The sequence below is a fragment of the Neofelis nebulosa genome, chromosome 3 (genome assembly GCF_028018385.1).
Source record: "Neofelis nebulosa isolate mNeoNeb1 chromosome 3, mNeoNeb1.pri, whole genome shotgun sequence".
Taxonomy (NCBI): Eukaryota; Metazoa; Chordata; class Mammalia; order Carnivora; family Felidae; genus Neofelis; species Neofelis nebulosa.
The window spans coordinates 3,452,657-3,478,341 of NC_080784.1; the positions used below are offsets into that span (position 1 = coordinate 3,452,657).

At 45.1% G+C, this 25,685-nt stretch overlaps 1 protein-coding gene across 5 annotated transcripts in view; it reads right to left on the reverse strand.

Moving 5' to 3' along the window:
• CSMD1 (CUB and Sushi multiple domains 1) overlaps positions 1-25,685 on the reverse strand; it is a 2,016,488-nt gene that overhangs the window by 47,933 nt on the left and 1,942,870 nt on the right. For all 5 annotated transcript variants that reach the window (XM_058719853.1, XM_058719852.1, XM_058719850.1 and 2 more), the window contains 2 exons: positions 11,271-11,444; positions 9,687-9,860 (listed from right to left, as the gene is read on the reverse strand). In XM_058719853.1, coding sequence (XP_058575836.1) covers positions 9,687-9,860; positions 11,271-11,444 — 348 coding nt within the window. The remainder of the gene's footprint in view (positions 1-9,686; positions 9,861-11,270; positions 11,445-25,685) is intronic.

A 25,685-nucleotide genomic window follows, 5' to 3' on the forward strand; every position in this document is an offset into this window, starting at 1 on the left:
GGACTTCCGCGCTTCAAACTGTAGGACCCTGCAAAGCACTCAGCCTCTCAATCCTGCTCCATCCAGACCAGCGTGGTCATGTGCCTGTGCACTGTCTCATTAGACGCCACCTCATTAACCGGCCCTAGTTTGTCGTGTGCTGGAATCAACATCTGCCCCACGTTCTTGATTCTGTACATAAACCCCAAAGCAATCACCACGTTTTCATGTAAAACCTCTCTGATGATGGAAAATATGACGGATTTCTCCAGCTGTTCAAAACTAGAAACTAGACCATTCGTTTCTTCCAGGTCGTGGGAAAATAAAGAAAAAGGCACCATGAGAACGTGCCACAGGCACTAATAGCAGGGACCTGGGTGGTCTGGACAGTGAAACTCCTAAAATACTTTGCTAGGTTTGTTACGGATTTGATTCCACCCTGTTATTTGGCTGGGGCAATCTCTGAAGCCTTCAGTTGCGTCTGAATCGAATAATGGAATTCTGAATTCCGTCTCCGGTTCTCAGAAACAATTTTCATAATACATTCTTCTATTAAACACAAGAGATTTCCTTGTAGGCTTCTTATATCACTTGTCCGTTTATTAAAATTTATTAAGTAGCGATCAATATAAAGATTATAAGGCTTTACTTGGCAGGTGTCTGAGATGATTATAACAGCACCATGCAATTTAACCTCTATATCCAGAATCTGGTTCAAAGTAGGAAATCCAAAACAGAATCCAAAGTGCTTTTCAATCTTTGATGTCAACACTGTGGCCTACAGGTCTAGTGTTTTCATTATTCACCACTTTATGGAGATAAGAGTGACGTGTCTGAAGAGCTGCACATAATTCATAGAAAACGGGATAAGTACGATCTGGGGATAAGTAGACACCCGGGAAACCATCTCAACCACGAAGGCCACAAACATCTCCTCTCAAAGTTTGGTTTCTGAAAAAAGTATAAATGATGAATCCTGACTTCTTAGCTGACAGCTTGCCTTGGACTACATTTTTGCCATCTGTATTTACTTTGAAAGGTAAGCCAGGGGGATGAAGCGTTTTGGTTTTTTTTTTTTTTTAAATTTCATTATAATTCTTACACTGAAAAGAAAAGTAAACAGAAACTGTTTAAACTTTAAAACTAGGTTTTGGTTAATGCTAAGGCTAAGCTTTAGGTCACAACTTGAAAAACTGGAGGGGCGCCTGGGGGGCTTGGTTTGTTAACCAACCGACTTTGGCTCAGGTCATGATCTCACAGTTTGTGAGTTCGAGCCCCGTGTCAGGCTCTGTGCTGACAGCTCAGAGCCTGGAGCCTGTTTCCGATTCTGTGTGTCTCCCTCTCTCTCTGCCCCTCCCCCACCCATACTCTGTCTCTCTCTCAAAAATAAACATTAAACATACATATGTGTTTATATATACATATATATAAACATAAAAATACTAAACATACAGATTTTCAAATGGCAGTAGGTGACATTCTGAAAACACAAGACAGCCAGTTTTCCATATGTCTGGGAGGACAGCCCTGTTTCTGACTGTATCTCAGATCAAATACGCTTCAATGGTCTGACGCACATTCACGACTGTGTTCCCACTGTGACAGACCCTTAAAGGAAAATGACAGGGAGAGACAGCATGCATGTGGGCGAGGAGGGTGGCTGATGGGCTGAATGTTACACTGGAAGAAGCCTATGTAGGTGAAATCGATAATAAACTATCATCATTTCATTGGTGCTGGACAAAACACCGTGGCAGATGTAGGAGGTGTAAACGCAGAGAGGTTTAGTGGCAGCATGGGGACTAGACAGTGGGACGTCCTAACAAACTTAGAATCCTGTGTGAAACACACAAGACTCAAAAGCTACGGGCTTGACGATAAACAATTCCATTATCTACATCGCAATTGGTTTTAGGTTCTATTTGTGCTTGTAAACTCATACACATTTATGGGTGTCTTTGGTACACTTCTGACCGTACTTCACCACGATACCAAGGTTTCACATCCAACCTTAAAAATATGTTGAAAAGTGATTTTTAAATAAAAAAATGGAGGGTATTTTTTTTCAGGTAGCTTCCTTAAGTTTACATTTTAAGCACGTTTTATTTCTGGACAGCTATTCTAACAAGTCAGATGTGAGCTTGAAATCTGGCAGAGAGAGCCCGTATATTAGGGTGCTCTTCAACTAAAGCCACACAGAAGCAACCGTGTCCAAATTGCATAGGAATCGTGCAGGGAGCACAGAAACTTTAATTCTGTGGGTAGACTGGGCACTTGTTCAAAGCTTAGTCCAGTTCTTGAAAAGGATCATGTATCGTTGCTACAGTCCAGCCCCTGCCTCACTCAGGAACATGGAAAACATAGTGAGGATTCCACGTAGAATTGATGCATAACATTAGAATATAAAGTTACTATACCGTTTCTCCATTTTTATTAAGAATTTTTTTTTAGGGGCGCTTGGGTGGCTCAGTCGGTTAAGCATCCGAATCTTGATTTTGGCTCAGGTCATGAATTCATGGTCATGAGAGATCAAGCCCGGTTGGGCTCTGCACTGGGGCAGGCATGGTGCCTGCTTGGAGTTCTCTCTCTCTCTTCCTCTGCCCCCTCCCCTGCTCACACACACTCTCCCTCTCTCTCACAAAAAAACAACAAAAAACAAAAAAACAAAAACAAAAATTGTTTTACTGAAATTCACCAAATCACACACCAACTGGCAAACAGTGAATATGGTAAAACCTTGGATTGTGAGTAACTTGTTCTGCGAGCATTTGCAAGACGAGCAAACATTTCTAATACATTTCAACTTGATAAAGCAGCGATGTCTTGTAATACGAGTAGGATGTGACGCCCAATGTCACATGATCACAACTGAGCCAATGGTTCTTGAAATCACTTTGATATACCAGGGCTTTGGATTACAAATACTGGAATGAATGATGCTTGCAAACCAAGGTTTTACTGTATATAATTCTTATTCCTTTTTATTTTTTCTGACGTTTCACTTCCAAAAAATCCTCAGCAGAGTATACCAGGTAAGATGTAAAGGAAATTGTTCCAATAAAAATTCTGAATCTACTGCCAAGCACAGTGGTCACAGGAGATTCTGACTGCCCTTTGCCCTAGGGGCTCAGTGATAGATCAAACCCGGTGGTAAGAGATGACTTTCTCTCAATGACAGCTGTCCATGCAACACAGGACATGAGTCCCAAGCTCTCAATTTAGTCTACTGAGTGAGGCAGAAGGATACTCAGGGTGGCCCTGATGACTTCTGAACTTCACTTCCTGTGGTATCAGTGATTTACAATCAAAGGAAGGAGGGGGGAAGGAAGGAAGGAAGGAAGGAAGGAAGGAAGGAAGGAAGGAAGGAAGGAAGAAGGAAGGAAAGGAGGAAAGAAGGAAGGAAGGGAAGAAAGAAGGAAGGAAGGGAGGAAAGAAGGAAGGAAGTAGGAAGGAGGGAGGAAGGAAGGAAGTAGGAAGAAGGGAGGAAGGAAGGAGGGAGGAAGAAAGGAGGGAATCTTGAAGGGAGGGAGGAACCGTCTTCTATTTTTTTGATTTTTTTTTTTTTTTGTCTGAAAATCTGTGTTTACATTTCTTTTTGGTCTTCACTCCTGCTTCTTCCATTTTCTTTTATGCCTCATAAAAACCTGACCATGAACAGGAAAACAAGAAAATAATGCCTTGTAACTTAAGCATAGCAAATTTAAATTCGTTGGTGTTAGGAAGGAGTAAGAATTAGTTCACTACATTTTTTTTTTAAAAAACAAGCACTCATAATGGTTTGAGTTCTGTGTATTATGTTTTAAAAATGTTTTCAACAGAAAGAATTACACGACGTGTAGAGGACAAGGATAAAATAACTATGCAATATTCAGTATATTGTATAAGACAAATATTTTTGGACTTGTTCACTAACTGAATGATTCCAAATTTTAAAAATGGGATTACTGGTCACAGAAAAATAGCAAAAAAAACCCAACAAAACAAAACAAGAACAATTCATGACTGTTTTTCAAATACATGAAAGTTATGTTTTCATTTTTATCAATACCTGATAAAGATGAAGTGAATTGCAATTCAGACATTCAGGTTTGCTACAAAGTAAACACTAATTAATTATCGTTGATTACAATCGATTGCCTGACTTTCCTGAGTGAATATACGTCTCAGAGGCATGTGGTCCTGGTGGGAAGAACAGAGGACCCTCCTGTTTGCTGGGCACTTGGTGAAGTTTCACAAGCCCCGGTTTGTGCAGAACTCACAGAAACCCATGACGAGGGCATGCTTCCCTGAGTGTTCCTGTAAGGAAACTGATGTGAAGGTGACCACTGACCGCAGACCCTGGACTGACGTATCCAAGATGAGTGAGTTCGAGAGCTCAGCCATGCAGCCCTGTTCGGGCACAGGCAATGCCGTGTCACATGCTGAAAAATCTAGACCTCATTCCCCTTCCGCCCCCAGAAAATACTCTGCAAGTAGAAATCTAAGCACAGCTGCTGGGGGCCTGCCTGCCCCCTGTCTCTGTTCTTCCTGCTCTTGGAGAGAACCTGCTGTACATTACCTGGGCCCCCGGGCCCTGCTTTCAACAGCTACTCCGGGCTGCCCCGGGTCCGTAGATCCACAGAAGAGGTGTGTTAAATAAAGCCACAGACATGGGATCGGTTCTTACATTTCCCTTAATTTGAAAATGGTGCCATTTAAAAATTTTGAGAACATGTGATTATATATAATTTTTAATAGACCTAAATGCAATCATATGCATCATGGTTCTTTAGTGATTTTATTATATTGTATTGCATTTTAAAGGTTTATTTATTTATTTTTGGGAGAGACAGAGAGAGTTCCAAGCAGGCTCCACGCTGTCAGCACAGAGCCTGACATGGGGGTAGAGCTCAGGAACCATGAGACCATGACCTGAGCTGAACCTATGAGTCAGACGCTTGGTTGACTGAGCCACCCAGGTGCCTCTTTAGTTAATTTTTTTTTATTATTGACGTTTTTTTTTATTCCTCTCTAAGTATAACAGAAATTTCACTAACCCCATATTTTCTTAATTTTATCTTCACGTGTGTAATCACATAGGGACTATATTTTATCTCTCTGAATTTAGAATTTTCTGATAAGAAAGGAAAAAACGTCTAAGGTTTGCACACAAGACAAACATTAATACATTACGAAAGGAAATACTAAGTGAATGATACTGAAAATTTGTCAGACTTGGTATTCTCACGGAACTGACCGGACCTTTGAGGTTTGGAATTCAGGAGACAGAGCTCCAAGAATGTTTTCATGTAGGAACTTGGACCTCCAGGACCATGTGCATAATCTGGTTCTTAAAATAGGTGTGAGACATTTGTTTTCATTCTTCCTCAGGAAACCTGCAACCATATCATGTATTATATCTTTCTTCCAGAAAAGGTAGAACTACAAACAAAAAAACACACCTTCTTTTACTTTCCTAATCCCGTTTGCAAAGACAGGGTATGGCATTACAGCTAGTGTCCTGGATGTGAACTTCCCTTTTTATTTATTTATTTTCTAAAGTGTTTACTTATTTTTGAGACAGAGAGCATGCAAGCAGGGGAAGGGTAGAGAGAGAGGGAGACTGAGGATCCATAGCGGGCCCTTAGCTGTCAGCAGCGAGCCTGATGCGGGGCTTGAACCCACGAACCGTGAGACCGTGACCTGAGCCGAAGTTGGACGCTCAACTGCCTGAGCTCCCCAGGTGCCCCCTGAGCTTTCTGACTGATCACAAATGCTACAGACTTGCACAGAACTTCGTCCTGATAATGGCTGAGTCTAAGCCTAATGAGGTGGCCCCACAGTGGACACAGACTGTGTAGGAATCTATATGGAGTCTGGACTCACTTCAGCACCGACTACTTGGAGTTCTGTTCCAAAGTTCTGGGTGGAGTCTCTCTTTCACACCGTGAGCTAGCTAAATGTTGTAGGAGCACCCGGTGTTCCACACTTCATTGACCTACCCAAATCAGACATGTGAGAGGTACATATTATCAAGAACTGGGGAGAAGAGATCAAGCACAACGGGGGCGCTGGCGTGAGACACGGCCTGCCAACCTTTCTGTGGAATTATTCAAGGAACCATGTGAGATAAGAATCAGGTTGTACTGCAACAGGTGCAAAGAATCCCTGACGATTTTGTTTCAAAAGTAGCTCTTCTTGTTATCTTCACCTTGTTGAGTTTTACGACATTTTTTCCCTAAGGCTTCACCGCCTTTATGAGCCCGTCCTCCTTGAAACCATGCTTTCCCTGGTTTTATAATAAATATGTAAACTCTGTGCACTAGACTGTAGCTCTTAGCTCATAAATGAAGGAAACAAACAAAAGAGATAGAAAATAGGAAAACATGAGCAGAAGGCACCTTGGAGATGTTCCGGTGTTTTCCAATCCACTCAGCACCTGTAGGACGGCATTTACCAGGCATCCCCCTACCCCTTCATCACATGTACTGGGAGGAACAGCTTTCAAAATGAAGCACAAATTGAGAGTTCTATACCGCAAAAGACAGCACCCAGAGAATGAGAAGATAAGCCAGAGTGGGAGAAAATAATAGCAAAAGAGATGACTGATAAAGGACTATTAATCCAAAATAGACAAAGAGCTCTTAAAACTTAGGAAGAAAACAAGAAATCCATATGAAAAATGGGCCAAAGACCTTCACTGATGCCTCCCAAAGAAGATATACAGCGGGAAAAAGCACATGAAAAGATGCCCCACATCCTACGTCATCAGGGAAATGCCCCCATCCTAGGTCATCAGGGAAACGCCCACATGCTAGGTCATCAGGGAAACGCCCCACATCCTATGTCATCAGGGAAATGCAAATTAAAGCAACAAGGAGAGCTACTATCCACCTGTGAGAATGTCCAAAATACAGTCTGTCCAGAATACAGACATCGCCAAAATACCGACAGGGATATGGAACAATAGTGACTCTCACTCCTTGCTGGAGGGAACGGAAAATGGCGCCCCCCACTTTGGAAGACACGGTGGTGCTTTCTGACAACATTAAATATGCTCTTACCATACATCTGACAATTATACTCCTTGGTATTTATCCAAAGGAGTTGAAAACTCATGTCCACACAAAAATCTCTATATGGATGTTTATAGCAGCTTTATTTGTCATCACCAGAACTTGAAGCGACCAAGATGCCTTTCAGGAGGTAATGGATAAATAAACTGTGGTCCATCCTGACAATGACACGTCATTCAGCGTGAGAAAGAAATGAGTTGTCCAGCCATGAAAAGATATGGAGGAACCTTCAGTGCACATCACCAAGTGAGAGCAGGCCGTCGGAGAAGGCTACACCCTGTGTGATTCCAACTATGTGACCTTCTGGAAAAGGCAAAACTATGGAGACACTGAAAAGATCAGTAGTGGCCAGGGGTTAGTGGGGGGAGAGACAATGAACAGGTGGAACACTGAGGATTTTTAGGGCAGTTCAGCTATTTGTATGACATTGTCAGGGTGCATACGTGTCATTATGCATTGTCCAAACCCATAGACTGTACGACACGACCAGTGAACCCGGGTGCGAATGGACTCTGGGTGGTGAGATGTGTTACTGTGGATTCGCCGATTGCAGCGAATGCACCATCTGGTAGGGAACGTCAATAATGGGGGACACTGTGCACGTGTGGGCAAGGGATGCCTGGGAAATCCACGTCTTCTCAATTTTTCTGTGAACCTTAAAACTTTCTTTTCTATGCTATAAAAAATAAAGTCCCCTGAAAATTCAAGTACATTCCTATTTTTTGAGGAAATGGAGAACGGTAAAGAGAGGCAAAATTAATGCTGAAGAGGTCAGTACATATCCCAGCGTTACGCTGGGCCCGAGGCTTCCAAAGGACCTTCAGCGTGGTATCGAAAACCCTGAAAACCGTGAATAAATGGCAGCATTTGATTTCCACTCCTCTTCTTTGGTAGAAGTTAGAGAAAAGTGGAATACAGTCCCCCCCCACCAAAAAAAAGGTTTGACGAGGAAAATCCCATCATCCTGAGTTCATCCCATCTGCCATCTGGCAAGCATATATTCCGTGTCACATGGATGATGTCTCAGCAGCTGTGGGTGACATTCTGCCCACCTAATTAGCGAGCACCTCCGGTCTTCGTTGTCATCGACTCCAAGGTATGAGTGATTTTACCTACCTCTCTACTGGCAGAGCAGAGCACAGCATTTGGAACAGAGCACGTGCTTAGTAAATGTTAAACGAAGTTGAACGGAAGGGCTTTGGGGGAGCAGGAACATGGCGTGTTTGGATGTCCCTAAGACATCAAAGGCACAATCACGCTGTGCCCCTGTGTCCAGACAAACCGGACCGAACTTTCCGGGCATTCGTGCGTAATCGTGGCTGCAGCTGTGCTGTGTTCCCGTCGCCCAGGTGGAGAAGACATCGCGATTCAAGCGGCCTCGTCTCCTAGACCCCCACAGCCGCCTAGCCAGTGAAGACGCCAACAGCTCTGTCTTCCCGCCACTGCCCACACCCCCCGTTTCTTGCAGATCTGCACCCCTCACGCTTCCCTGCGAGAGGTGAGGGTGATCTCCTCGGCTGTGTTTGGAGCGGCGTTTGGAAGCATTCGGGGTGTACCAAACCATCCCGGCATTCAATGCAAAAACGCGAAGGGGCGAGATGCCACGCGGAAGCCAGCTTTCTGTGCTGGTCCGCACATTCAGAGCTGCCCTCTAAACCTGTTCGGCCTCCTCCATGGCCCCCGGCTTCCACGACTCATAGTAATAAGAAGAATGACAATACATAAGGTAAACGCGTTAGTTTTCAAGCTGGCCAGACCCCACCCCACGCCCAGCCACGTCACAACCAGAAGCCTGCTTTGCAGGGCTGAATCTAATACTAGTGTTTAGAGGGAAGGGAGATTCGGAGACTTCACCTCGTCTGGAGCTCGGGCCCAGCACTCGCGTATAGACTCGGACCAGAAATCTACAGTCTGGGAGCCAAATTTCCCATTGCTGTTTTTAAAAATTGCTGGGATCCCGTTCTGCTCTCGTCTCATGTGGATGTAGCCTCCTGGGGACCCCAGTGGGGAGGTGGGCGATCGTCAGTGAGAGGAACACTCGTTGTCTGGCTCCCGTACCACGTCACTACCATAAACTCTCACCTTCACACTGAAGCACCAGTCACCTTCACGTGCGACATGTTTTCACGGAAAGCAATGGAGGCAGACCCTTAAATACGAGCTCAAACATCTAGAAATACAAAACCCCCAAAACAGCAGATCTTGAAAATTCAGGTCTTAGCCTAGATCTAGGTGGTGATTTTTGAAGAAATGAATGGGTCGGGGGGGAGGAGAGAGAGAGATTTAAAAGCTGAGAACTTCCTAAATGTACTCCCAGGTCTAGAAGCTGAGTCCAAAGACACGGTACAGATGAATGAATGGGTAACGACGAAGGGAAACGGAAGAGGAGCCTACTTCAGAGTCCTAGACTGTTCCGACTGAACACCTGGCCGGTCTTCAACATCATTCTCCCAACTGTGTCCCCCCCCCCCCACCCCACCCGCCTCCCAGCAGTGAAAGCACCTGCAGAGTCCTGCCCTTGAAGCATCACACATACGGGTGCTTTGGGGTATTCATCAGCCCGCTGACCTCAGCCTGCAGGGCTCGTTCTGGGAGCCCTCCCCCTTCCCTCCCCCCTCCCTCCCCAACTTGTTCCCGGCCCCCCCCCCCCACCTCGACACGTGGGTAGGGCACTACTCCACTGGCCGTTGCTCCGACACTGGGCCCGAGAGGCGCCCTGCAGCAGATAGCCCGTGTTGCAGGTGAAGTTCACGACATCGTTCAGGTTGAACTCGCTGCCGTTGGTGAAGCCGTGGGCAGGGTTCCCGGGGTGGCCGCAGGTGATGGCTGCGTAGGAAGACAGGCCCACAGCAGTGTCAGAAAACAACCAGGTCGTCACCCCACCTTGGAACACCTCATCAAGACCTTTACAGGCGTGCCCACGTATGGACTCAAAGCCGGCTGTCAGATACCTTACAGGCTGTATTTACACTTGGAAGGGAAAAGGGTGACAAAGAACCATAAGCAGACCTAATGTGTTTATTATAATTATGGAAAATAACCTACACCTGGAAGATGAACTTTCTTCATCTTACTAAGTATTCTTATGTCACGACAGAACGTCAAATTATATAATAAAGCAGTGAACAACGAGAGGGGGTAAAATTCTTACACCAATTACGAGTTTTGAATATCTTCCCCTTAGAAAACACCAGCTAGTTTCGTGGAACTCTCATTTTGAAACATTACAGGGACTTGGCTGATAAACTGAATATACATCAATTTTTCCAATAGCAATTTAAACATCAGGAAAGTAGCAAAATAAGTGTGCATGCTCAAACAGCATTTTCTTTGACAGTCCCCATTGTGCGATCTTTAGAAAGGTAGTGAACTGTCATTAATGTCATGTCCTAAATAACAGCAATACAAATCCCAAAGATATCCTTCAGAAGCCCTTTCAAAAGAAACACATTACAGTCATAAAACTGGTGTTTTCCTCCTCGTTTATCTTGTCAACGGTTCTTTCTTCTAAGCAAAGCTTTCGCCCCTGAACTCTGCCCATTTACCACCGCACTTTCCTAGATGATACCTGTCATTATCTATGGCCGCAGCAATATTTCCTCTGTATAATTCGCAGGAAAATAAAGAATATACTAGGAGAAAAAGACTATCAGTGTAAAACAAATTTTGCAATAGAGAGTACAATGTCTTCTAAAAACACTAGTTGATAGTTATCTTGGATGTTATAAAGTTTGAGGACAATCATTCCATGAGATTCTACCTCTTTCTTTTAAAGGAAGGACTGCTGGCAAAACTCTGGATTCTTGTTGAAAGAAAAAATACGAAACAACATGGAAGATCAGGGGTATGTAGCTATCCAGGGGACTCCGGAAAGTCAACCTGCGGACAGACTCCGTGCCTTTGCCCTCCTTCTGTTTCCACCCTGTTTACCCTGTGATGAAATCAGGTAAATGAGCGCACGACATCGCTCGTCCTGGGATCTACCTGTCTGAGAGGAGTTAAGGAGCACCTTCACTGCAGACCAGCCTCTGGAGGTGCTGGAAGGGAACAGAGGGGGAGGTGGATTGGAAAGGAAGGGAGGAGCCCTGCCCGTAGCGTCTCTCTCAACACAGGTGAAGGGACGCGTCTCCATTCTGTCTCACTCTGGAGGTTACACACGTCTGTGCTAAGACTTCCTCCCAGGAGAAAATGCGACCAAAGGAAGCACATGCTGAAATGCGTTCACGTTGTACTTACGGACACAGACGGGGGTCTGTCCGGACCACTTGTGGTCTTGCAGGCAGATTCGAACGGAAGTTCCAACCAGCCTGAAGCCAGGATTGCACTGATAAACCACAGTGTCCCGGTAGCTGAAGCCGTCTCCGCTGATGTGACCGTTCACGATCGGGTCCGGGGAACCGCAGTGGCCAGCTGCAGACACGAGTAAAACCGAGAAACGTTTTGCAGAATCAGTCTCTGATGAAAGCACTGCATTCACAGCCTGTTTACCTTTACTGTCAAGTGCATAACGTGTTGGAATTTTTCCCATTTATACACAGTATTTTATATAATTTTTTTGCTTTGTCACATTTATTGTTCTCAACAATTGTGGGAGTCATATTTCAAATATGAAATTGCTAACACAGAGGAATTGCTAATGAAGTTATTTCCCCGATTATGGTTTCCCCATGTATTTTCTTTACTTGTTTCTCTTACCGAGATTTTATGTTGTTACCGCTTTTCCAAATAAAAGCCAGGAAAGGGGAAGAGACACTTGGGATTAGTATTGATATGTTTTGTGACATGTTGACCATGGGAGGTAAGGATTTCCAGTGTGAGAGAGTAGATCGTGGAACTGTTTGTGAAATTTCAAGATAAATATCAGAAAATATGCTTAATTTCTTTTTTTATGTTATTTATTTATTTGGGGGGGACAGAGAGAGAGAGAGAGAGAGAGAGAGAGAGAGAGAGAGAGAATCGCAAGCAGGCTCCACACCATCAGTGTCAAGCCCAGTGAGGGGCCAGAACTCATGAACCGCGAGATCATGACCTGAGCCGAAATCAAGAGTCAGATGTTTAACGGACTGAGCCACCCAGGCGCCCCAGAAAATACGTTAAGTTGCAAACATGTGCATTTGCTTAGGTTTGAACTGGCTTGTAGTCACTTGGAAGAAGAGCCCAGTATTCAGGGGACGGATGTCCTGAGGACAGAGGAGGTGTAGGAGAAGCAGGATTATGGATGTTAGCTGAAGCTCCCTGAGCTTGCCCGTGGGAAGTGTGTGGGGCCGGGAAAAGAAAAGGCAGGAAGGTGCCATCAGGACGGACATTCACACTGAAGGAGAGGTGAAAAGCGATGGCGGGAAGGAATCTGAAATGCGAGAAGGTAATTAATTGGCAAACGTTGTCCAACAGGCTCCAGTAACAGAGAGCGTCCGTGTGCAGAAGGAAGTAAGGGGCACTCCGTTCTCTGTGAGCAGCAGGGTGGGGCAGTGTGACCCTTGGCTTGACTGCACTTCTGGCAGCTCCCGAGCCTTCTCACCCATGCCCCTTCGTGTAAAGTCCAGTGTTAGCAAAAACTGTGCGAGGTCAGTTCAGTGCAAAGCCCCCACCCCCCCACTGTCTGATGGGCTTCCATCCCCCACCACCCCCGGGTGAGGTCTGTCCCCCTGGCCTGCCTTCAGCACCATACTGCTAGGTCAGGTTCGCCGGAGCCCCCCTTCCCCCGATGTGCCCTCTTGGGGACCCCCGCCCAGGACCACTCCTCTCCGGGACTGTGACCCCCACTCCCAATGCAGCACAGATGAGCACCACCTCTCTCCCCCACTGGAAAATCCCAATGCAGTGACCCCACACCTAGCATGATGGTACCACACACAGTCTGCCTTCCCATCCTTAACAAGCGTCCTTCACACTTTTTCCCCTTTAAGAACCACACGGTGCCACGTGGCACAGAGGGAACTTGGAAGAGGGGGGCTCGGTGTGGCTGTTCCGCTCTCCACCTGCCTTCCTGCGCTCTCCCCTTCCCTTCTGCTCCACTCTCCTTCCCCTCACCTGGTCCCCTCCGCCCCTTCCCTCCTCACCTCTCCCTTCCTCTCCTATGCAAAGAAAGCCTGATCAACAAAACAGGAAGCATTAGGAGTACCTGACATTCCAAGGATCCGTGTTACACGTGGGTTTGGGATGCATGCGAAGAAAAAGGCGTTCACCACAAGTTCCTAAATGACCCATACAAACCTCAAAGCTGATGTGGATAGGGAGGGACAGGCAGGAGTAGAGGCAGAGTATTTTTTTAAATGTATAATTATTTATTTTGAGAGACAGAGATGGGGGTGGGAGAGAGAGAGAGAGAGAGAGAGAGAGAGAGAGAGAGTGAAACTCTCAGCAGGCTCTGTGCTCAGCTTGGATCCTGACTCAGGGCTCCATCCCACGAACATGAGACCGTGACCTTACCTGACATCGAGAGTTGCACGCATAACTGACCGAGCCACCCAGGCGCCCCCATGCAGAGTGTTTTGATGTTGACTCCCCCTGTTCATTTATTTCCCAAATAGAGCACACAGCTGTCAAAGCTTTACACAAAGCAGACCACCTCCAAGGTGGAGAAAGTTGTCAAATCGTTGCCATGCAACAATTGGTGCTAACTCCATCATTCTGAAGAATTTAAAATAATAATCTATGTTTCTGCTTCTGACAGCGTTTACCGGCACTGTGTCCTCCTGGGTTTTGCACTAAGTGTATTATCGGCAAGGTGACTTTGCAGCACGGAGAGGGAACAGACCCGATCGATGCCGGGTATCCCTGCTCGAACAACGTTTATAAGAAGTCGGGCCAAAAAAGTCATGCTAGATTTGGTCGATTCTTTGTCGCCTCGACAGGTTTTTCCCATTCGGCCAGATCGATTAAGTCGATCCTGGCAAGAGGCCCGATCACCTCCCCCAAACTGATACCTGATGCATGCAGAGAACTCAGAGGAGGAAGGATGCGCCCCAAGGGTTGAAGAATGAGCCTCTGAAGCTGGGAATGTTACCACAGAACACTGACCTTGGCTCCACAAGCCCTCTGCCACTCGAGAGGCCATCACATGCAAAGTGTGCCCTGTTAGGCGGGAGATGGGGCCATTTTCCAATCCGGGTGACGACGACTAGAAAAAGAGCCAGACGAGGGGCAGCACACAGGCTTGGCACAGAGATCCCACAGAGATCCCAGCCACTTTTGAGGTGACCATTAAAACATGTACTTTCTAGAAACATGTACAACAACACAATCCAATTTTCAAAGAGGGAGTGGGCCACCTAACTCCCGGCTGTTGTTCTAGAAAAATGCCAAGTGCTTTGGGGGTTATTTCTGAAGCCTGCCACCACTCCACGAGAAGGGACTTGGGGTGCAGGGCAACTGGGATGCGTAAGCGGGGTGCGTAGCGATGGGAAAGCCTCCACCATTTATAGGATCTGCTTGGTCTCACCCTTGACTTGGACAAACGTCCCTGGCCAGACTCACTCTGAGACCTTAATAAACATTTTCTCTTTCATAATGGAGTTTTTGTAAGAGCACATAGTTTGAGTCTGCGCTATCTTCTGGAAACCTGGGACAGAGCTACTCTTAATGGTCAGGAAGGTACCTGTACACTTTCGATATTGAAGGGAAAAGATGACAGCCACATGTGGAAGCAACAATTCCCAATGGCGCCTCTTCCCTGACATGTGGTCATTTCTGTTCTTTTGAGGATCTGGCCTTCAACACGAAAAGGACACAGAGGATGTCCTTCCAAAGCACTTCATTTTGGCTCAGGGCCTGACAGGAAGAATCCATAGCATCACCTGCTGCTTCTGTGTCCTCATTTGAATACATGTAGACCATGTGACTTCCTGATTTGAAGCTAACACATACCAATCTGACCTTCACTTGTACGAATTTCCAGCCCATGCGTTAAAATGTTTTTAAAACATTCAAAGTCTTAAACCAATTATAAGCCACTCACAAATACAGAATATTCACACAATTTCACTTAAGAGTATTTAACCAGAATGTTGACAGTATGTAAAAATATCATGGGCAGGGGGGGAATCTGTGTTAGGTAGAATTTGAGCTCAATATACTCGGAAATCTCTTTCAAAGGTAAGAGTCTATTACTTTATGACAATATTGTGCTATGTCTTTTGTGAGTTTCTTTATCCTTGATGTAGCCACATTTTGTGTTAGATTCACTATGTAGGAAGTGTTTCTCTTTATCTATCATAGAATGCTCTTAGCATAGTGCAGACTCAAATTATCTTCATGCTTCTGTCCAGTGGCTAAAATGTATGTCACCCATTAAATCCCTGTGACAGTGGACAGTGAGGTCCTTTCCATTTTCAAAGCATATCCAAATCCATTACCTGCTAGGCGATCTGACAGTAATTTAATGATGATTTCCTACTGGCCAGCAATGTTCTTAGGGCATGGGATTGCACAGAAAATAAGATCCAACCACGGAGAGTGAAAAAGCGATGGGGAGGTCTAATTTGGAAGGGCCTGAAGGTGTGGGCATCCACGGGAATGGGGGAGCAGGGCGGGACATGCAGCCAAGAGTGGACACTGGAGACCCTAAAACAGGCAACATGACCATGGTGTTATAGAACCACATTATCCATTTACTGGAAGGGCATCCACGTTTATCTGCTTATAACTGTACATACTGTTCTTTACTTCATGCGTCTTCCACTACTTGGATGGGTTTCGCTACTACAATTCTGCTAAGTGTAAACGATAGCAAAGGATAAGAAAATCTATTAACTACAAGATTAAAAAAAAAAAGAAATTCAAAGCAAAGTATCAACTAATTAAAACGATGTGAGTATATAGTTGGTCCTAGATCCCACTTTTTGTTGTTGTTGTTGTTTGTTTGCTCCTTTGTTCTTTGTTAACATTTGGCTTCCGCTTAAACACAGATCACTCACTGTTTCCTACAGGCAATTCTGTAGCCAACAGAATCACATCAGGAACTCAGTTCTTGAGAAATATCAGTTGGAAATGCTTTCAGTCAAGTGTGGAAAGAAAATCTCGGAGTGACAAGCATGCGGGCTGCTTTATTTCTGGATCAATCCTACCTGTGAATTTAGTAATCTGCCACTAAGCGGAACCCGAGAGCACCGACTAGGGCTCGGGGATGGGGCAGAGTGGTAAAAACTGTCACTCTACGGGATCTTTAATTCTGTAGCCAGCTAGATAGATATAGGAATATCTCCTACAGGAATTGCCAAGTTTCCTTTTACTTCAAGTATGAATGACCAAATCTATTTCTTCCACGGTTCTGGAACGTTACATTTTCTACCTTTTCTCCAAGTGCAGAATCAGCATGTCTGCACTGTGGGAAATCCCCCAACTCTTATAACTGGTTTTGAATCAGTAGCTGAATTAGGAACTCAGTGCCAGCGTGGGTGCTGCCCAGTGTCGGGCGGATGGTTCTCTGGAGCCCACAGGCTACACCATGAGTGAACATCATTCTATTGGCCTATGAAGACCACTGAAGGATGGAATAGGGACCCTTCAGAATTTCCAGAACAACCGAGATTTCATTTGTGCTGCAGTGGAATAGGCCAGGTCACAGCCACCTGGATGTATCACCTCCTTTGCCAGGTAATTGCTTTGTGCTTCAGGCTTTGAAAATTCCTGGCTTATAGTTTATGCTATTCTGTATATAATGAAGGCTGCATTATTGTCTTCATTCATAAACTGTTACTATATTGCAGTTAGAATGCTCCAAATAAAAAAAGAGAATGTCTTTTGATAATCTTTCTCTAAAATTGGGTTAGGAGGGATAAAATTTGCCCAAGAAGTTTTTTTTTTTAATGTTTATTTGTTTTTGAGAGAGAGAGAGAGAGAGACAGAGTGCAAGCAGGGGAGGGGCAGAGAGAGAGGGAGACACAGAATCGGAAACAGGCTCCAGGCTCCGAGCTGTCACCACAGAGCCCGACACGGGGCTCGAACCCACGGACCATGAGATCGCAACCTGAGCCAAAGTCAGACACTTAACGGACTTAACCAACCTTGGCGCCCTGCCCAAGAAATTTAACTAAAAGGAGATGGGTAGGGAAGTAGACTGAAAGCTGGAAACAAGTGGCGGGGGGGGGGGGGGGGGGGGACAGGAATGCCCTGAGGCCAGGAAGGGGTGTCCTGGTTTCTTGGATTCCCCCTGGGTCAAGGGTTCCCTGCAAACTTGCCAGAGGCAGGATCGGAGGGGCTGGGACGCGGCTGGGATCCCTGGGGAGCCCAGGCTGCTGTGTGCAGTCTTGGGGGTCAGCAGGGTGATCACCCACCACACGGCCAGCACGTGGGGACCAGGCAGGTCAGCGATGCAGGCTTCACCCACTACTGCAGGACTCAGAGCAGGACAGGCTCCTCCAAGCAGCTCTTTCTAGATCCATCTAAACCCCATGTCTTAGCAGGTGTGGTCTAACGTTTCTGAGAGGACACAGGTGCTTTCCTGAACGTGTTTCTGGTAGAGTGAATACTGTGAAAACTTGTTCTCGAATGAACTGGATTCTTCCAGCACTTGTACCGATGCTATCCGTGCTTTCTGGAACGCTCTATTTTAGAGCAGGAACCTTATCCATTCATAGGATGTGAGCAATTCTCTATTTGTCTCTCATTCTGTAAGGAGCCATGCGGTCCACAGCCCTCGGAAAACACACTGACTCCTACTGGCGACTTTTCTGAGCGACTGACCCAGGGTGTCATATGTCAGCTGGCACACATACCTTAACATCCCAACACACGCAAACGCTGAACACTTCCAACTTTCAAGTTACAGTAAAGCCTTGGTTTGTGAGCACAATTTGTTCTGGAAACATGCTCGTCGTCCAAAGCACTCGTACGTGAAAGTGAATTTCCGGAACCATTGGCTCAGTTGTGATCGCGTGACATTGGGCATCACCTACGACTCGTATCGCAAGACATCGCTCGTGTATCAAGTTAACATTTACTAGAAATGTTTGCTCATCTTGTGGAACCCTCGCAGAAAAAGTTACTCAGAATCCAAGGTTTTAATGTACTTTCAAGTAACGCGTGTTAGAGTGTCTTACAATTACGTGCACTTGTACGATTTTAGAAATGAATTCGGTGATTTGGAAATGTAAATAAGCTCCATTTTTGCCCATATTCCATAGAAACACACTGCACCCGTAGAGATTCTGGACACGCTATCTCCCACGTTATAGGTGTGCACTCTATGGACCCAGAGCCCTGCATCCCTTGGTGTGGAATCCGTGCCATTAAACGGAACTGTATACCTGGATCTGTCTCCTATCATCAGGTCACATTCTCTCTCACACACACACACACACTCCTCCCCAACCTGAGAGTTCACTACTGTAAGGTCACCTTTTCACTGCATTGGTTTGTGTCTGTACAAATACCAATATTGATCTGGGGATTAAAACGGAACACATTTACACATTTTTAGAAAATCTACAAACCAAATATTCAACCTTCATATTTGCTTTGTGATTATTGGTACTTATTGCTGAAAATAAAATAATAATCATTATAAATGCCCAGTACCTGCGTAAGAATTAGAAATGCAGTTTGTTCCATTCTTTCCATTCTGGGCAATAACACTGGCTTTGCGCTAAAGGCAAGGTTATTTGGCAGTGGATTCCAAAGCCAACTGACAAACTCTTCTTGAGTATTAACAAACAGTCACAAAATGTCAGACGGTTCAGATTCTTACATGCAGAGAAACCCGTTGGCATTAAACACCATTGGATGCATTTGAATCTTCAGATCTGTACGTATTAAAGGAACACGTCTGAGTGCTGAGAGACAAGACTTTGATCTTCCACAAGTGTGATTTCTAGGGGCAGTGCTCAGCAACTTTGCCTAAGTCTGAGAAAATGTGGTGCCATGGACAGCAAGGGAATTTTCCCAAGGACACGTAGGTATCTGCTTACAGGAGGTACACGACACTTCGTGCATGAGTACATCAAAGGAGGGCCCAATCTTCGCCGCAAAATGTTTGTCTCAAATCTTTTTTGACACTTCCTAGTGCCAAGAGAATTAGTTTAAGCCATACTTAATATAAATTAAAGTTTCAGGATTTGGGTAGTCTCTGGGGCTTTCAGAAGTCCTTTATCTGTCCCTTTTTGTACAGCTCCCCAAATAATCACTCTATCACTTTGCACATACTTCCTTCTTTGCCCTCCCCTGCCTGTGTGCATGTTCTCTCTCTCTCTCTCTCTCTCTCTCTCTCTCTCTCTCTCTCTTAAAAAATAAACTTAAAAAGGGGTGCCTGGGTGGCTCAGTTGGTTAAGTGACCGACTTCGGCTCAGGTCACGATCTTGCAGTTTGTGAATTTGACCCCACATCGGGCTCTGTGCTGACGGCTCGGAGCCTGGAGCCTGCTTCAGATTCTGTGTCTCCCCCTTTCTCTACCCCTCCCCTGTTCACCCTCTGTGTCTCTCTGTCTCTCAATGGCAAATAAACATTAAAAAAATAAACTTAAAAAAATACCCAGACTTCAAGATTTTTTGCTGTTTTGCTGCATTGTGAACTCAGCAAATAGACACCTAATTTTTCTGCCCTACGTATCTCCACCGGCAGAGTGTGATTCCGAGAGCAGGGTGTGGCCCCGCACCCCAGCCTCGAGCCTGTGCCTGAACCAGAGCCTGAACCTGAACAATTAGATGGCTTCTCCTCCATGAGCGCGTTGCCGCATTAGTGCACACCCCCGTTTCCTGGGACTCTACACAGAGCACTTCCCCAGGACAGGCTGCATGCCAGTGGGCCAGCCTTCTGGACCATCTGGACCACCTCCTGCAGCACTGGATGCACATCGGAGTTTCTGGGAGGAACTCGCTCCACTTCTGCTTGTGCACATTCCCAGCATCGCTCCAAACGGCTTCCTCCGCCGGCCTCTCTCCCACCCCGAGTTCTCTCTTTTGCCATTCACTAATCTCACCTTTTTATTAAAGGCACTTGGTATTTATCTTCTTTATTCCTCTGATTATAAATTCCTGAAAACAGAAGACCTGGATCCTATTAACCTTTACACCCTACGCCACGTTTCCTGAGGAATCGGATGAATATCATTAGAGAATATTCAGAAATACGGACAGAAGCGCTTGCGGCTGGGGAGTGTTTCGTGACATTTATCTCCCAGCCACTGACAATGCATATGTAACATGTGACGACTAGCACTGGCCGTTGCCAAGTATTTTCCCTTCCCCGGCATCATACAGCTAAATTTTACACAGAACGTTGTGTACCAGAGATCAGGGGTGGGGGCGTAAACTTTCCACTCCGCTGCTGCAATTCTGCTGTAATATAAGCATTACCGTAATCGGCTGTTAAATTTTTTTTTACACGGATCTATCCTAAAACACCAGGCGTTTGCAGAATATTTGCCAATTCTATTCTCTAAGAACTATGAGACAGTATGACCCAACAGTATTATTTTGAATCATGTCATCTAGCTATTTCAGCCATACGAATGTCACCGTGCTATTATACGTACAAAAAAATTCATCTCTTCATAGGCCATTATAGTACAGCAAAGGCAACCTTATTTCGAATACTAGCAAAACAACCTACTAAAAAAGGAACATGTTCTTTATGTGGGTAACATCTCGGTCTATCACTGACATCTCGAATACCACATACTAAAGAGGTGGCCAGGTGCTGGAGATGAAGCATTATTACGTGTGAGAAGTCTAAATGATATAAATGTCATCAAGAGGTTAATGTAGGTCTCTACAGCGGGAGACCTGGGTTACAAGCATACCACCTCGTCTAGTCAGTGTGCCATCTGCTGGGCTCAGTGCAAACTACCACAGGGAAGATAAACGGAAGGGACCATGGGGATCGTCAAACTTCCCCGATGGATTCTGAGGTACCTGATGAGTAGATATGGGGTCAGCATTCCCAGCGCTTAATTCCCTAGCCCAGGGAGATGTGTAGCATCGCACAACACAGATGGTAAACTAGAACAGGCCCTTGGTGATTCGCAGAGCGCTGGGGGACCCCAGTAGTAAGGTGAGAATGACAACATCGATGAAGTGCACGCTAAGATCCTGTGGCGCACACAGGCCTCCCTTTGCCTGGAGTTGAGCTACCATGAGGTCCGCACACAGGGTCGAGCGGCTTCCCTCACTGCATCCTGTCTCAAAGGTTCTGGCGTAGAATTCAGACCAGCGAGCTCCAACACAGCGTGGATTCAGTGCCAGAGTGTTTAGCAAAGAAGACCATCCTTCGTCTCTGTAAATACAGCTCTCCTGCAGATACAGTCCCCAGCGCCCCAGTGTGAAAGTGCTGTCGGTCCACGTGCTTAGCCATTTCTGCTGCAGTGATCATCGGAGGACCCTGGCATGGTCTTTCCTGCTGGAAATCGCTGGAAATGACCACAGTGCTACAACTGGAAATATGATCCACGTTCCACAGGAAAGAGAAGCAACTTCTCAGGCCAAAGTATTTTTTTCCAGTAATCGTTAAAAAACAAGATGCCTCACACACTTGGAAAAAAATGCTTTTGTCAAAGCATTTTGCATTCTAATGAAAAGCATCTGGGACATGGAATCAATGAGGCTCCAAGTCTAAAGGAATCCTACACGTAAAAGCCTACCAAACAGGCGACTGCCTTCTGTGTGAACTGTTCTTTGCATTTTGGGGCAGATCTAACATGTTAAAAAATAAGTAAAGGCAAGGAATTTCTTACACATAGTCTGAAAACTATTTTTCCGCACAGTGTCTGCCATTCCAAACAAATGAATCAAACTATGCATCACTAATGTCATTGGCAACCCTGGCTCTTGCCTTTGGTAGATGTACTTAATTCATTTTATTTTTGTTTCTTTGCTTTTTTATCCCCCTGTCCCCACCTGATTAAAACTTAGAGATCTCAATACAGGTCTTTGTGGTGGGCACTATCCATCCATCAGGGCTGACACTTGTAATGTAAAACAGTTTACCAAAATGGGTTTATTCCAACTCTCAATACCATTTTAAATACTTGAAAATGGCTGTTATTTACTTCCTAACTTGTCTTGCAGTCAAACTGATGATCAGAGGCTCTCCAAACATTCTTCACCTATCACGTTTACTACATCCTTGAGCACAGGTTCGTGCCAGTTTTTCACCGCCCACTTGAACTATTTCATGGAAGCGATATCATCATTGTGGACGCGGACCTCCTAGCCAGAGAATGAGATGGGTCCTGTTCATGAAGCCTGGACACCATCAGTCTCAGGGCTACCTCTGCATTTATGAGCCTTCTCATATTGAGAACACCAAATCCTTCCACGAGTGCTAGGGTTTCATAACTTTCTCCTCGTCATGTACATTGGAAGGTGTTTCGCTTTTTACTTAGAGTGAAGCTTTCCATGAATTGCATTATTTTCATATGTGTTTCGTCTGTCACTGAAATCGGTGACATTCTGACTCGGTTGCCAAATATTTACTCTCGCTCTTTCAGCTGGCGTTATTACGCCTCTACTCAAGGTTATGGATAGAAGTCTTGGAGTAGACTTCTTGGAGAAGTCTAGAATGAGGGAGAGAACTACACAACTGGAATCTGCTTTCCAGTCGCATCAACCCAATAATCGATGTCACTGTGGAAAGCCCCTTCAGCAATTGTTAAAAGACAACATAGCGCTCCTATACTTTCTTGACTGTGAGAGTCGTAACAGAAAACCTTGATCTACGTCTTGCCAAATTTGGAAGCACCATTTCTAAAGAGTATTTCTAAACGCCCATCTAAAAGCAAGGTCAGACAAAGATGAACCCAGACTTGCATGTTATTTTGTGAAACTATATGTGTTCTTCATAAGCATGCACCACCACAGATCTTGCAAACAACAGAATTGACCAACAGCTCTGTGGATCATCAAATTAACAGATCCACCGTTCCTGCCAGCTTGCTTCTTTCCTTTTCGTGTGAAAAATCACACTACACGTTCCTTTTTTTTTTTTTTTTTTTTTTTTTAAATTTTTTTTTCAATGTTTTTTATTTATTTTTGGGACAGAGAGAGACAGAGCATGAACGGGGGAGGGGCAGAGAGAGAGAGGGAGACACAGAATCGGAAACAGGCTCCAGGCTCCGAGCCATCAGCCCAGAGCCTGACGCGGGGCTCGAACTCACGGACCGCGAGATCGTGACCTGGCTGAAGTCGGATGCTTAACCGACTGTGCCACCCAGGCGCCCCCACGTTCCTTTTAATAACGTGCCACTGGCAGGGGGACTGTCAGTGACTTGGACACCTCCTCCAGGGTCCCCCCAGCCACTCCACTCAAACTCTCAAGTTCTCCTGGACAGACTCCTTTTCTCTCCTGGGGTCCTGGTTTCTGATACAAAAGCAGGTTCTAACCTTTGCATTCCAGAGCGATTCATGACACAGAGGACAGAATGAAGAGGAAGCTGAGCCCTTCTGCTTTACTTGGGCCATCCACTATTTCAATACCAACCACAATGAGTGAATTTGGCTCTTATTTCAAACCTGCATTCTACAGGGTCCTTACACTTTCATGGTCCTGAATCTTTTCACTGCACCCTGCTCGTGGTGAATCTATCTTTCACAGCATGACCTTCACCTGTATTTTAATTCCCTTAGTACATTGTAGGGTTATTGTTTTGCTTGCAAACTGAGTTTCTTGTAGAACATCTCATGTAACTGTCTCCATTTCTTTGGGTAATTTTCCATTTTTCTCTTCATTGGGGTGATCTGTTTCTCAAAGTCAGAATTGTGGGGGTTGTTTTGTCTTGTTTAAAAAGGGATGTCTCCTTTAAAGTTGATTCCATGGGTTTTTTTATCCATTATTTGCCTTGATTTTTTAAAAAAAAGACTCTCACTGGCTGCCTCCATTGTCATTATAAGTCATTTCCCCTTCATCACTGTCCAGTTTACCCTCATAGGGTCCAGGAGAACCTGAGAGTCCACCAAGGTCATTCAGCTGGGTAAAAATCCAGATTTTCTGGAGATCCATAGCATTGCAATGGACAAAGAAACAATTCAGAGGGCAAGAAATGGAGGGAAAATACTGGCAAGACTGGTAAGCAAGAGGTCTGGGAGCAGCGCAACATGAAGGATGAGATTAGCCACATGTGACGACTAAGGCACCAACCTTCTTTTGAGGGCACGCCTGGGGTGAGCAGCCATTTTACCCCCAGGATCAACCAACCAACTGATTCCACCTTACTGGTCAGAATTAGCACAATGCACATAGTGCACTCTTTTATTACATCTTCCTTCGAGAAATACAATTATTGGCAAAATAACACAATATCTGCTCGGATACGTTAGTTACATACCCTAATGTTAAGAAGTCTGTGTTCTCCGGTCAAACTGCCTAGGTTTCCATTCTGTTTGTGATACTATTGATTTTACAACGTTGGGCAGATTCCTCACTGTTGTAAGTCATTTCTTGGCTATGAACGGTAGCCGTGAGCACCTCCTGTGCATTCTAACAAAGTCAATATAATTGAAAATTGTCTTGTACATTTTTCACTGTCAATAAATAATATCATTCAAATCACTGTATACAAGTAAGGCATCTGGGTGACTTTGAGGTTATGGTGGTATCCGTTATCTACTTTATCAAATCTTTGTGCCAGATTTAGGACTGGATCCTCTATTCCCTTTATCTGTCTGGCCTGTTGAGAATTTTCTCTAGCGCTGACTTTACCTCTGTTCTCCTGTCTGTTTCCCCCACCCCCACCCCGGCCTCGGCCATATCTCCTTGGCTCCCACAGACATATGTTCTTACTGGTTTATACTATGTTATCTAGACATAAGTGATCTATTATTCAGGACAAGAGATAACCTTTCATTGTCACACTCCATGCACATGCATACCCCATTTTATCGTGCTTCGCAAATACTGTATTTTTATCAAGTGAAGGTTTTTGACCACCTTGCACTGAGCAGGTATATTGGTGCCATTTTTCTAACAGTGTCTGCTCACTTTGTGTCTCTGTGTCTCGTTTTGGTAATTCTTACAACATTTCAAATCTGATTATATTTGATTATATTTGATTATATTTGTGATGGTGCTCTGTGATCAGTGATCTTTGCTGGTACTATTGTAACAGGGTTTGGGGCACCCCAAACCACGTGCATATGAGGCCGTGAACTTGACTGGTGCATGTCCTGTGTGTTCTGACTGCTGCATCTGTCTCCTCTGGCTGTCCTATTCCCTGAGACACAACAGTATTAAAATTAGGTTAATTAATAACCCCGTGATGACCTCTGAGTTTTCAAGCAAAAGAGCCACACATATCTCACTTTAAATCAGAATCCAGAAATGAATAAGCTTAGTGAGAAAGGCATGTTGAAAGCCTTGGGCCAAAGGTTAGGCCTCTTGCCCCAAACAGCTGGCCCAGTTGTAAATGCAAAAGAAAAGTCCTTGAAGAAAATTAAAAATGCTATTCCAGTGAGCGTACGAATAATAATAAACTGAAATAGCCTTATTGCCGACAAGAAGGAAGTCTGAGCAGTCTAGACAGATCACACTGCCCCCGCATTCCCTTAAGCCAAAGCCTAATCCGGGCAAGGCCCAAGCTCTCTGTAACGCTGCGAAGGTTGAGAGAGGGGAGGCAGCTGCAGAAGAAAAGTTCAAGGCCAGCAGAGGTTTGTCGGTGAGGATTAAGGAGAGAAGCCGTCTCTGTAGCATAAAAGCTCAAGGCGAAGCAGCAAGTGCTGATGCAGA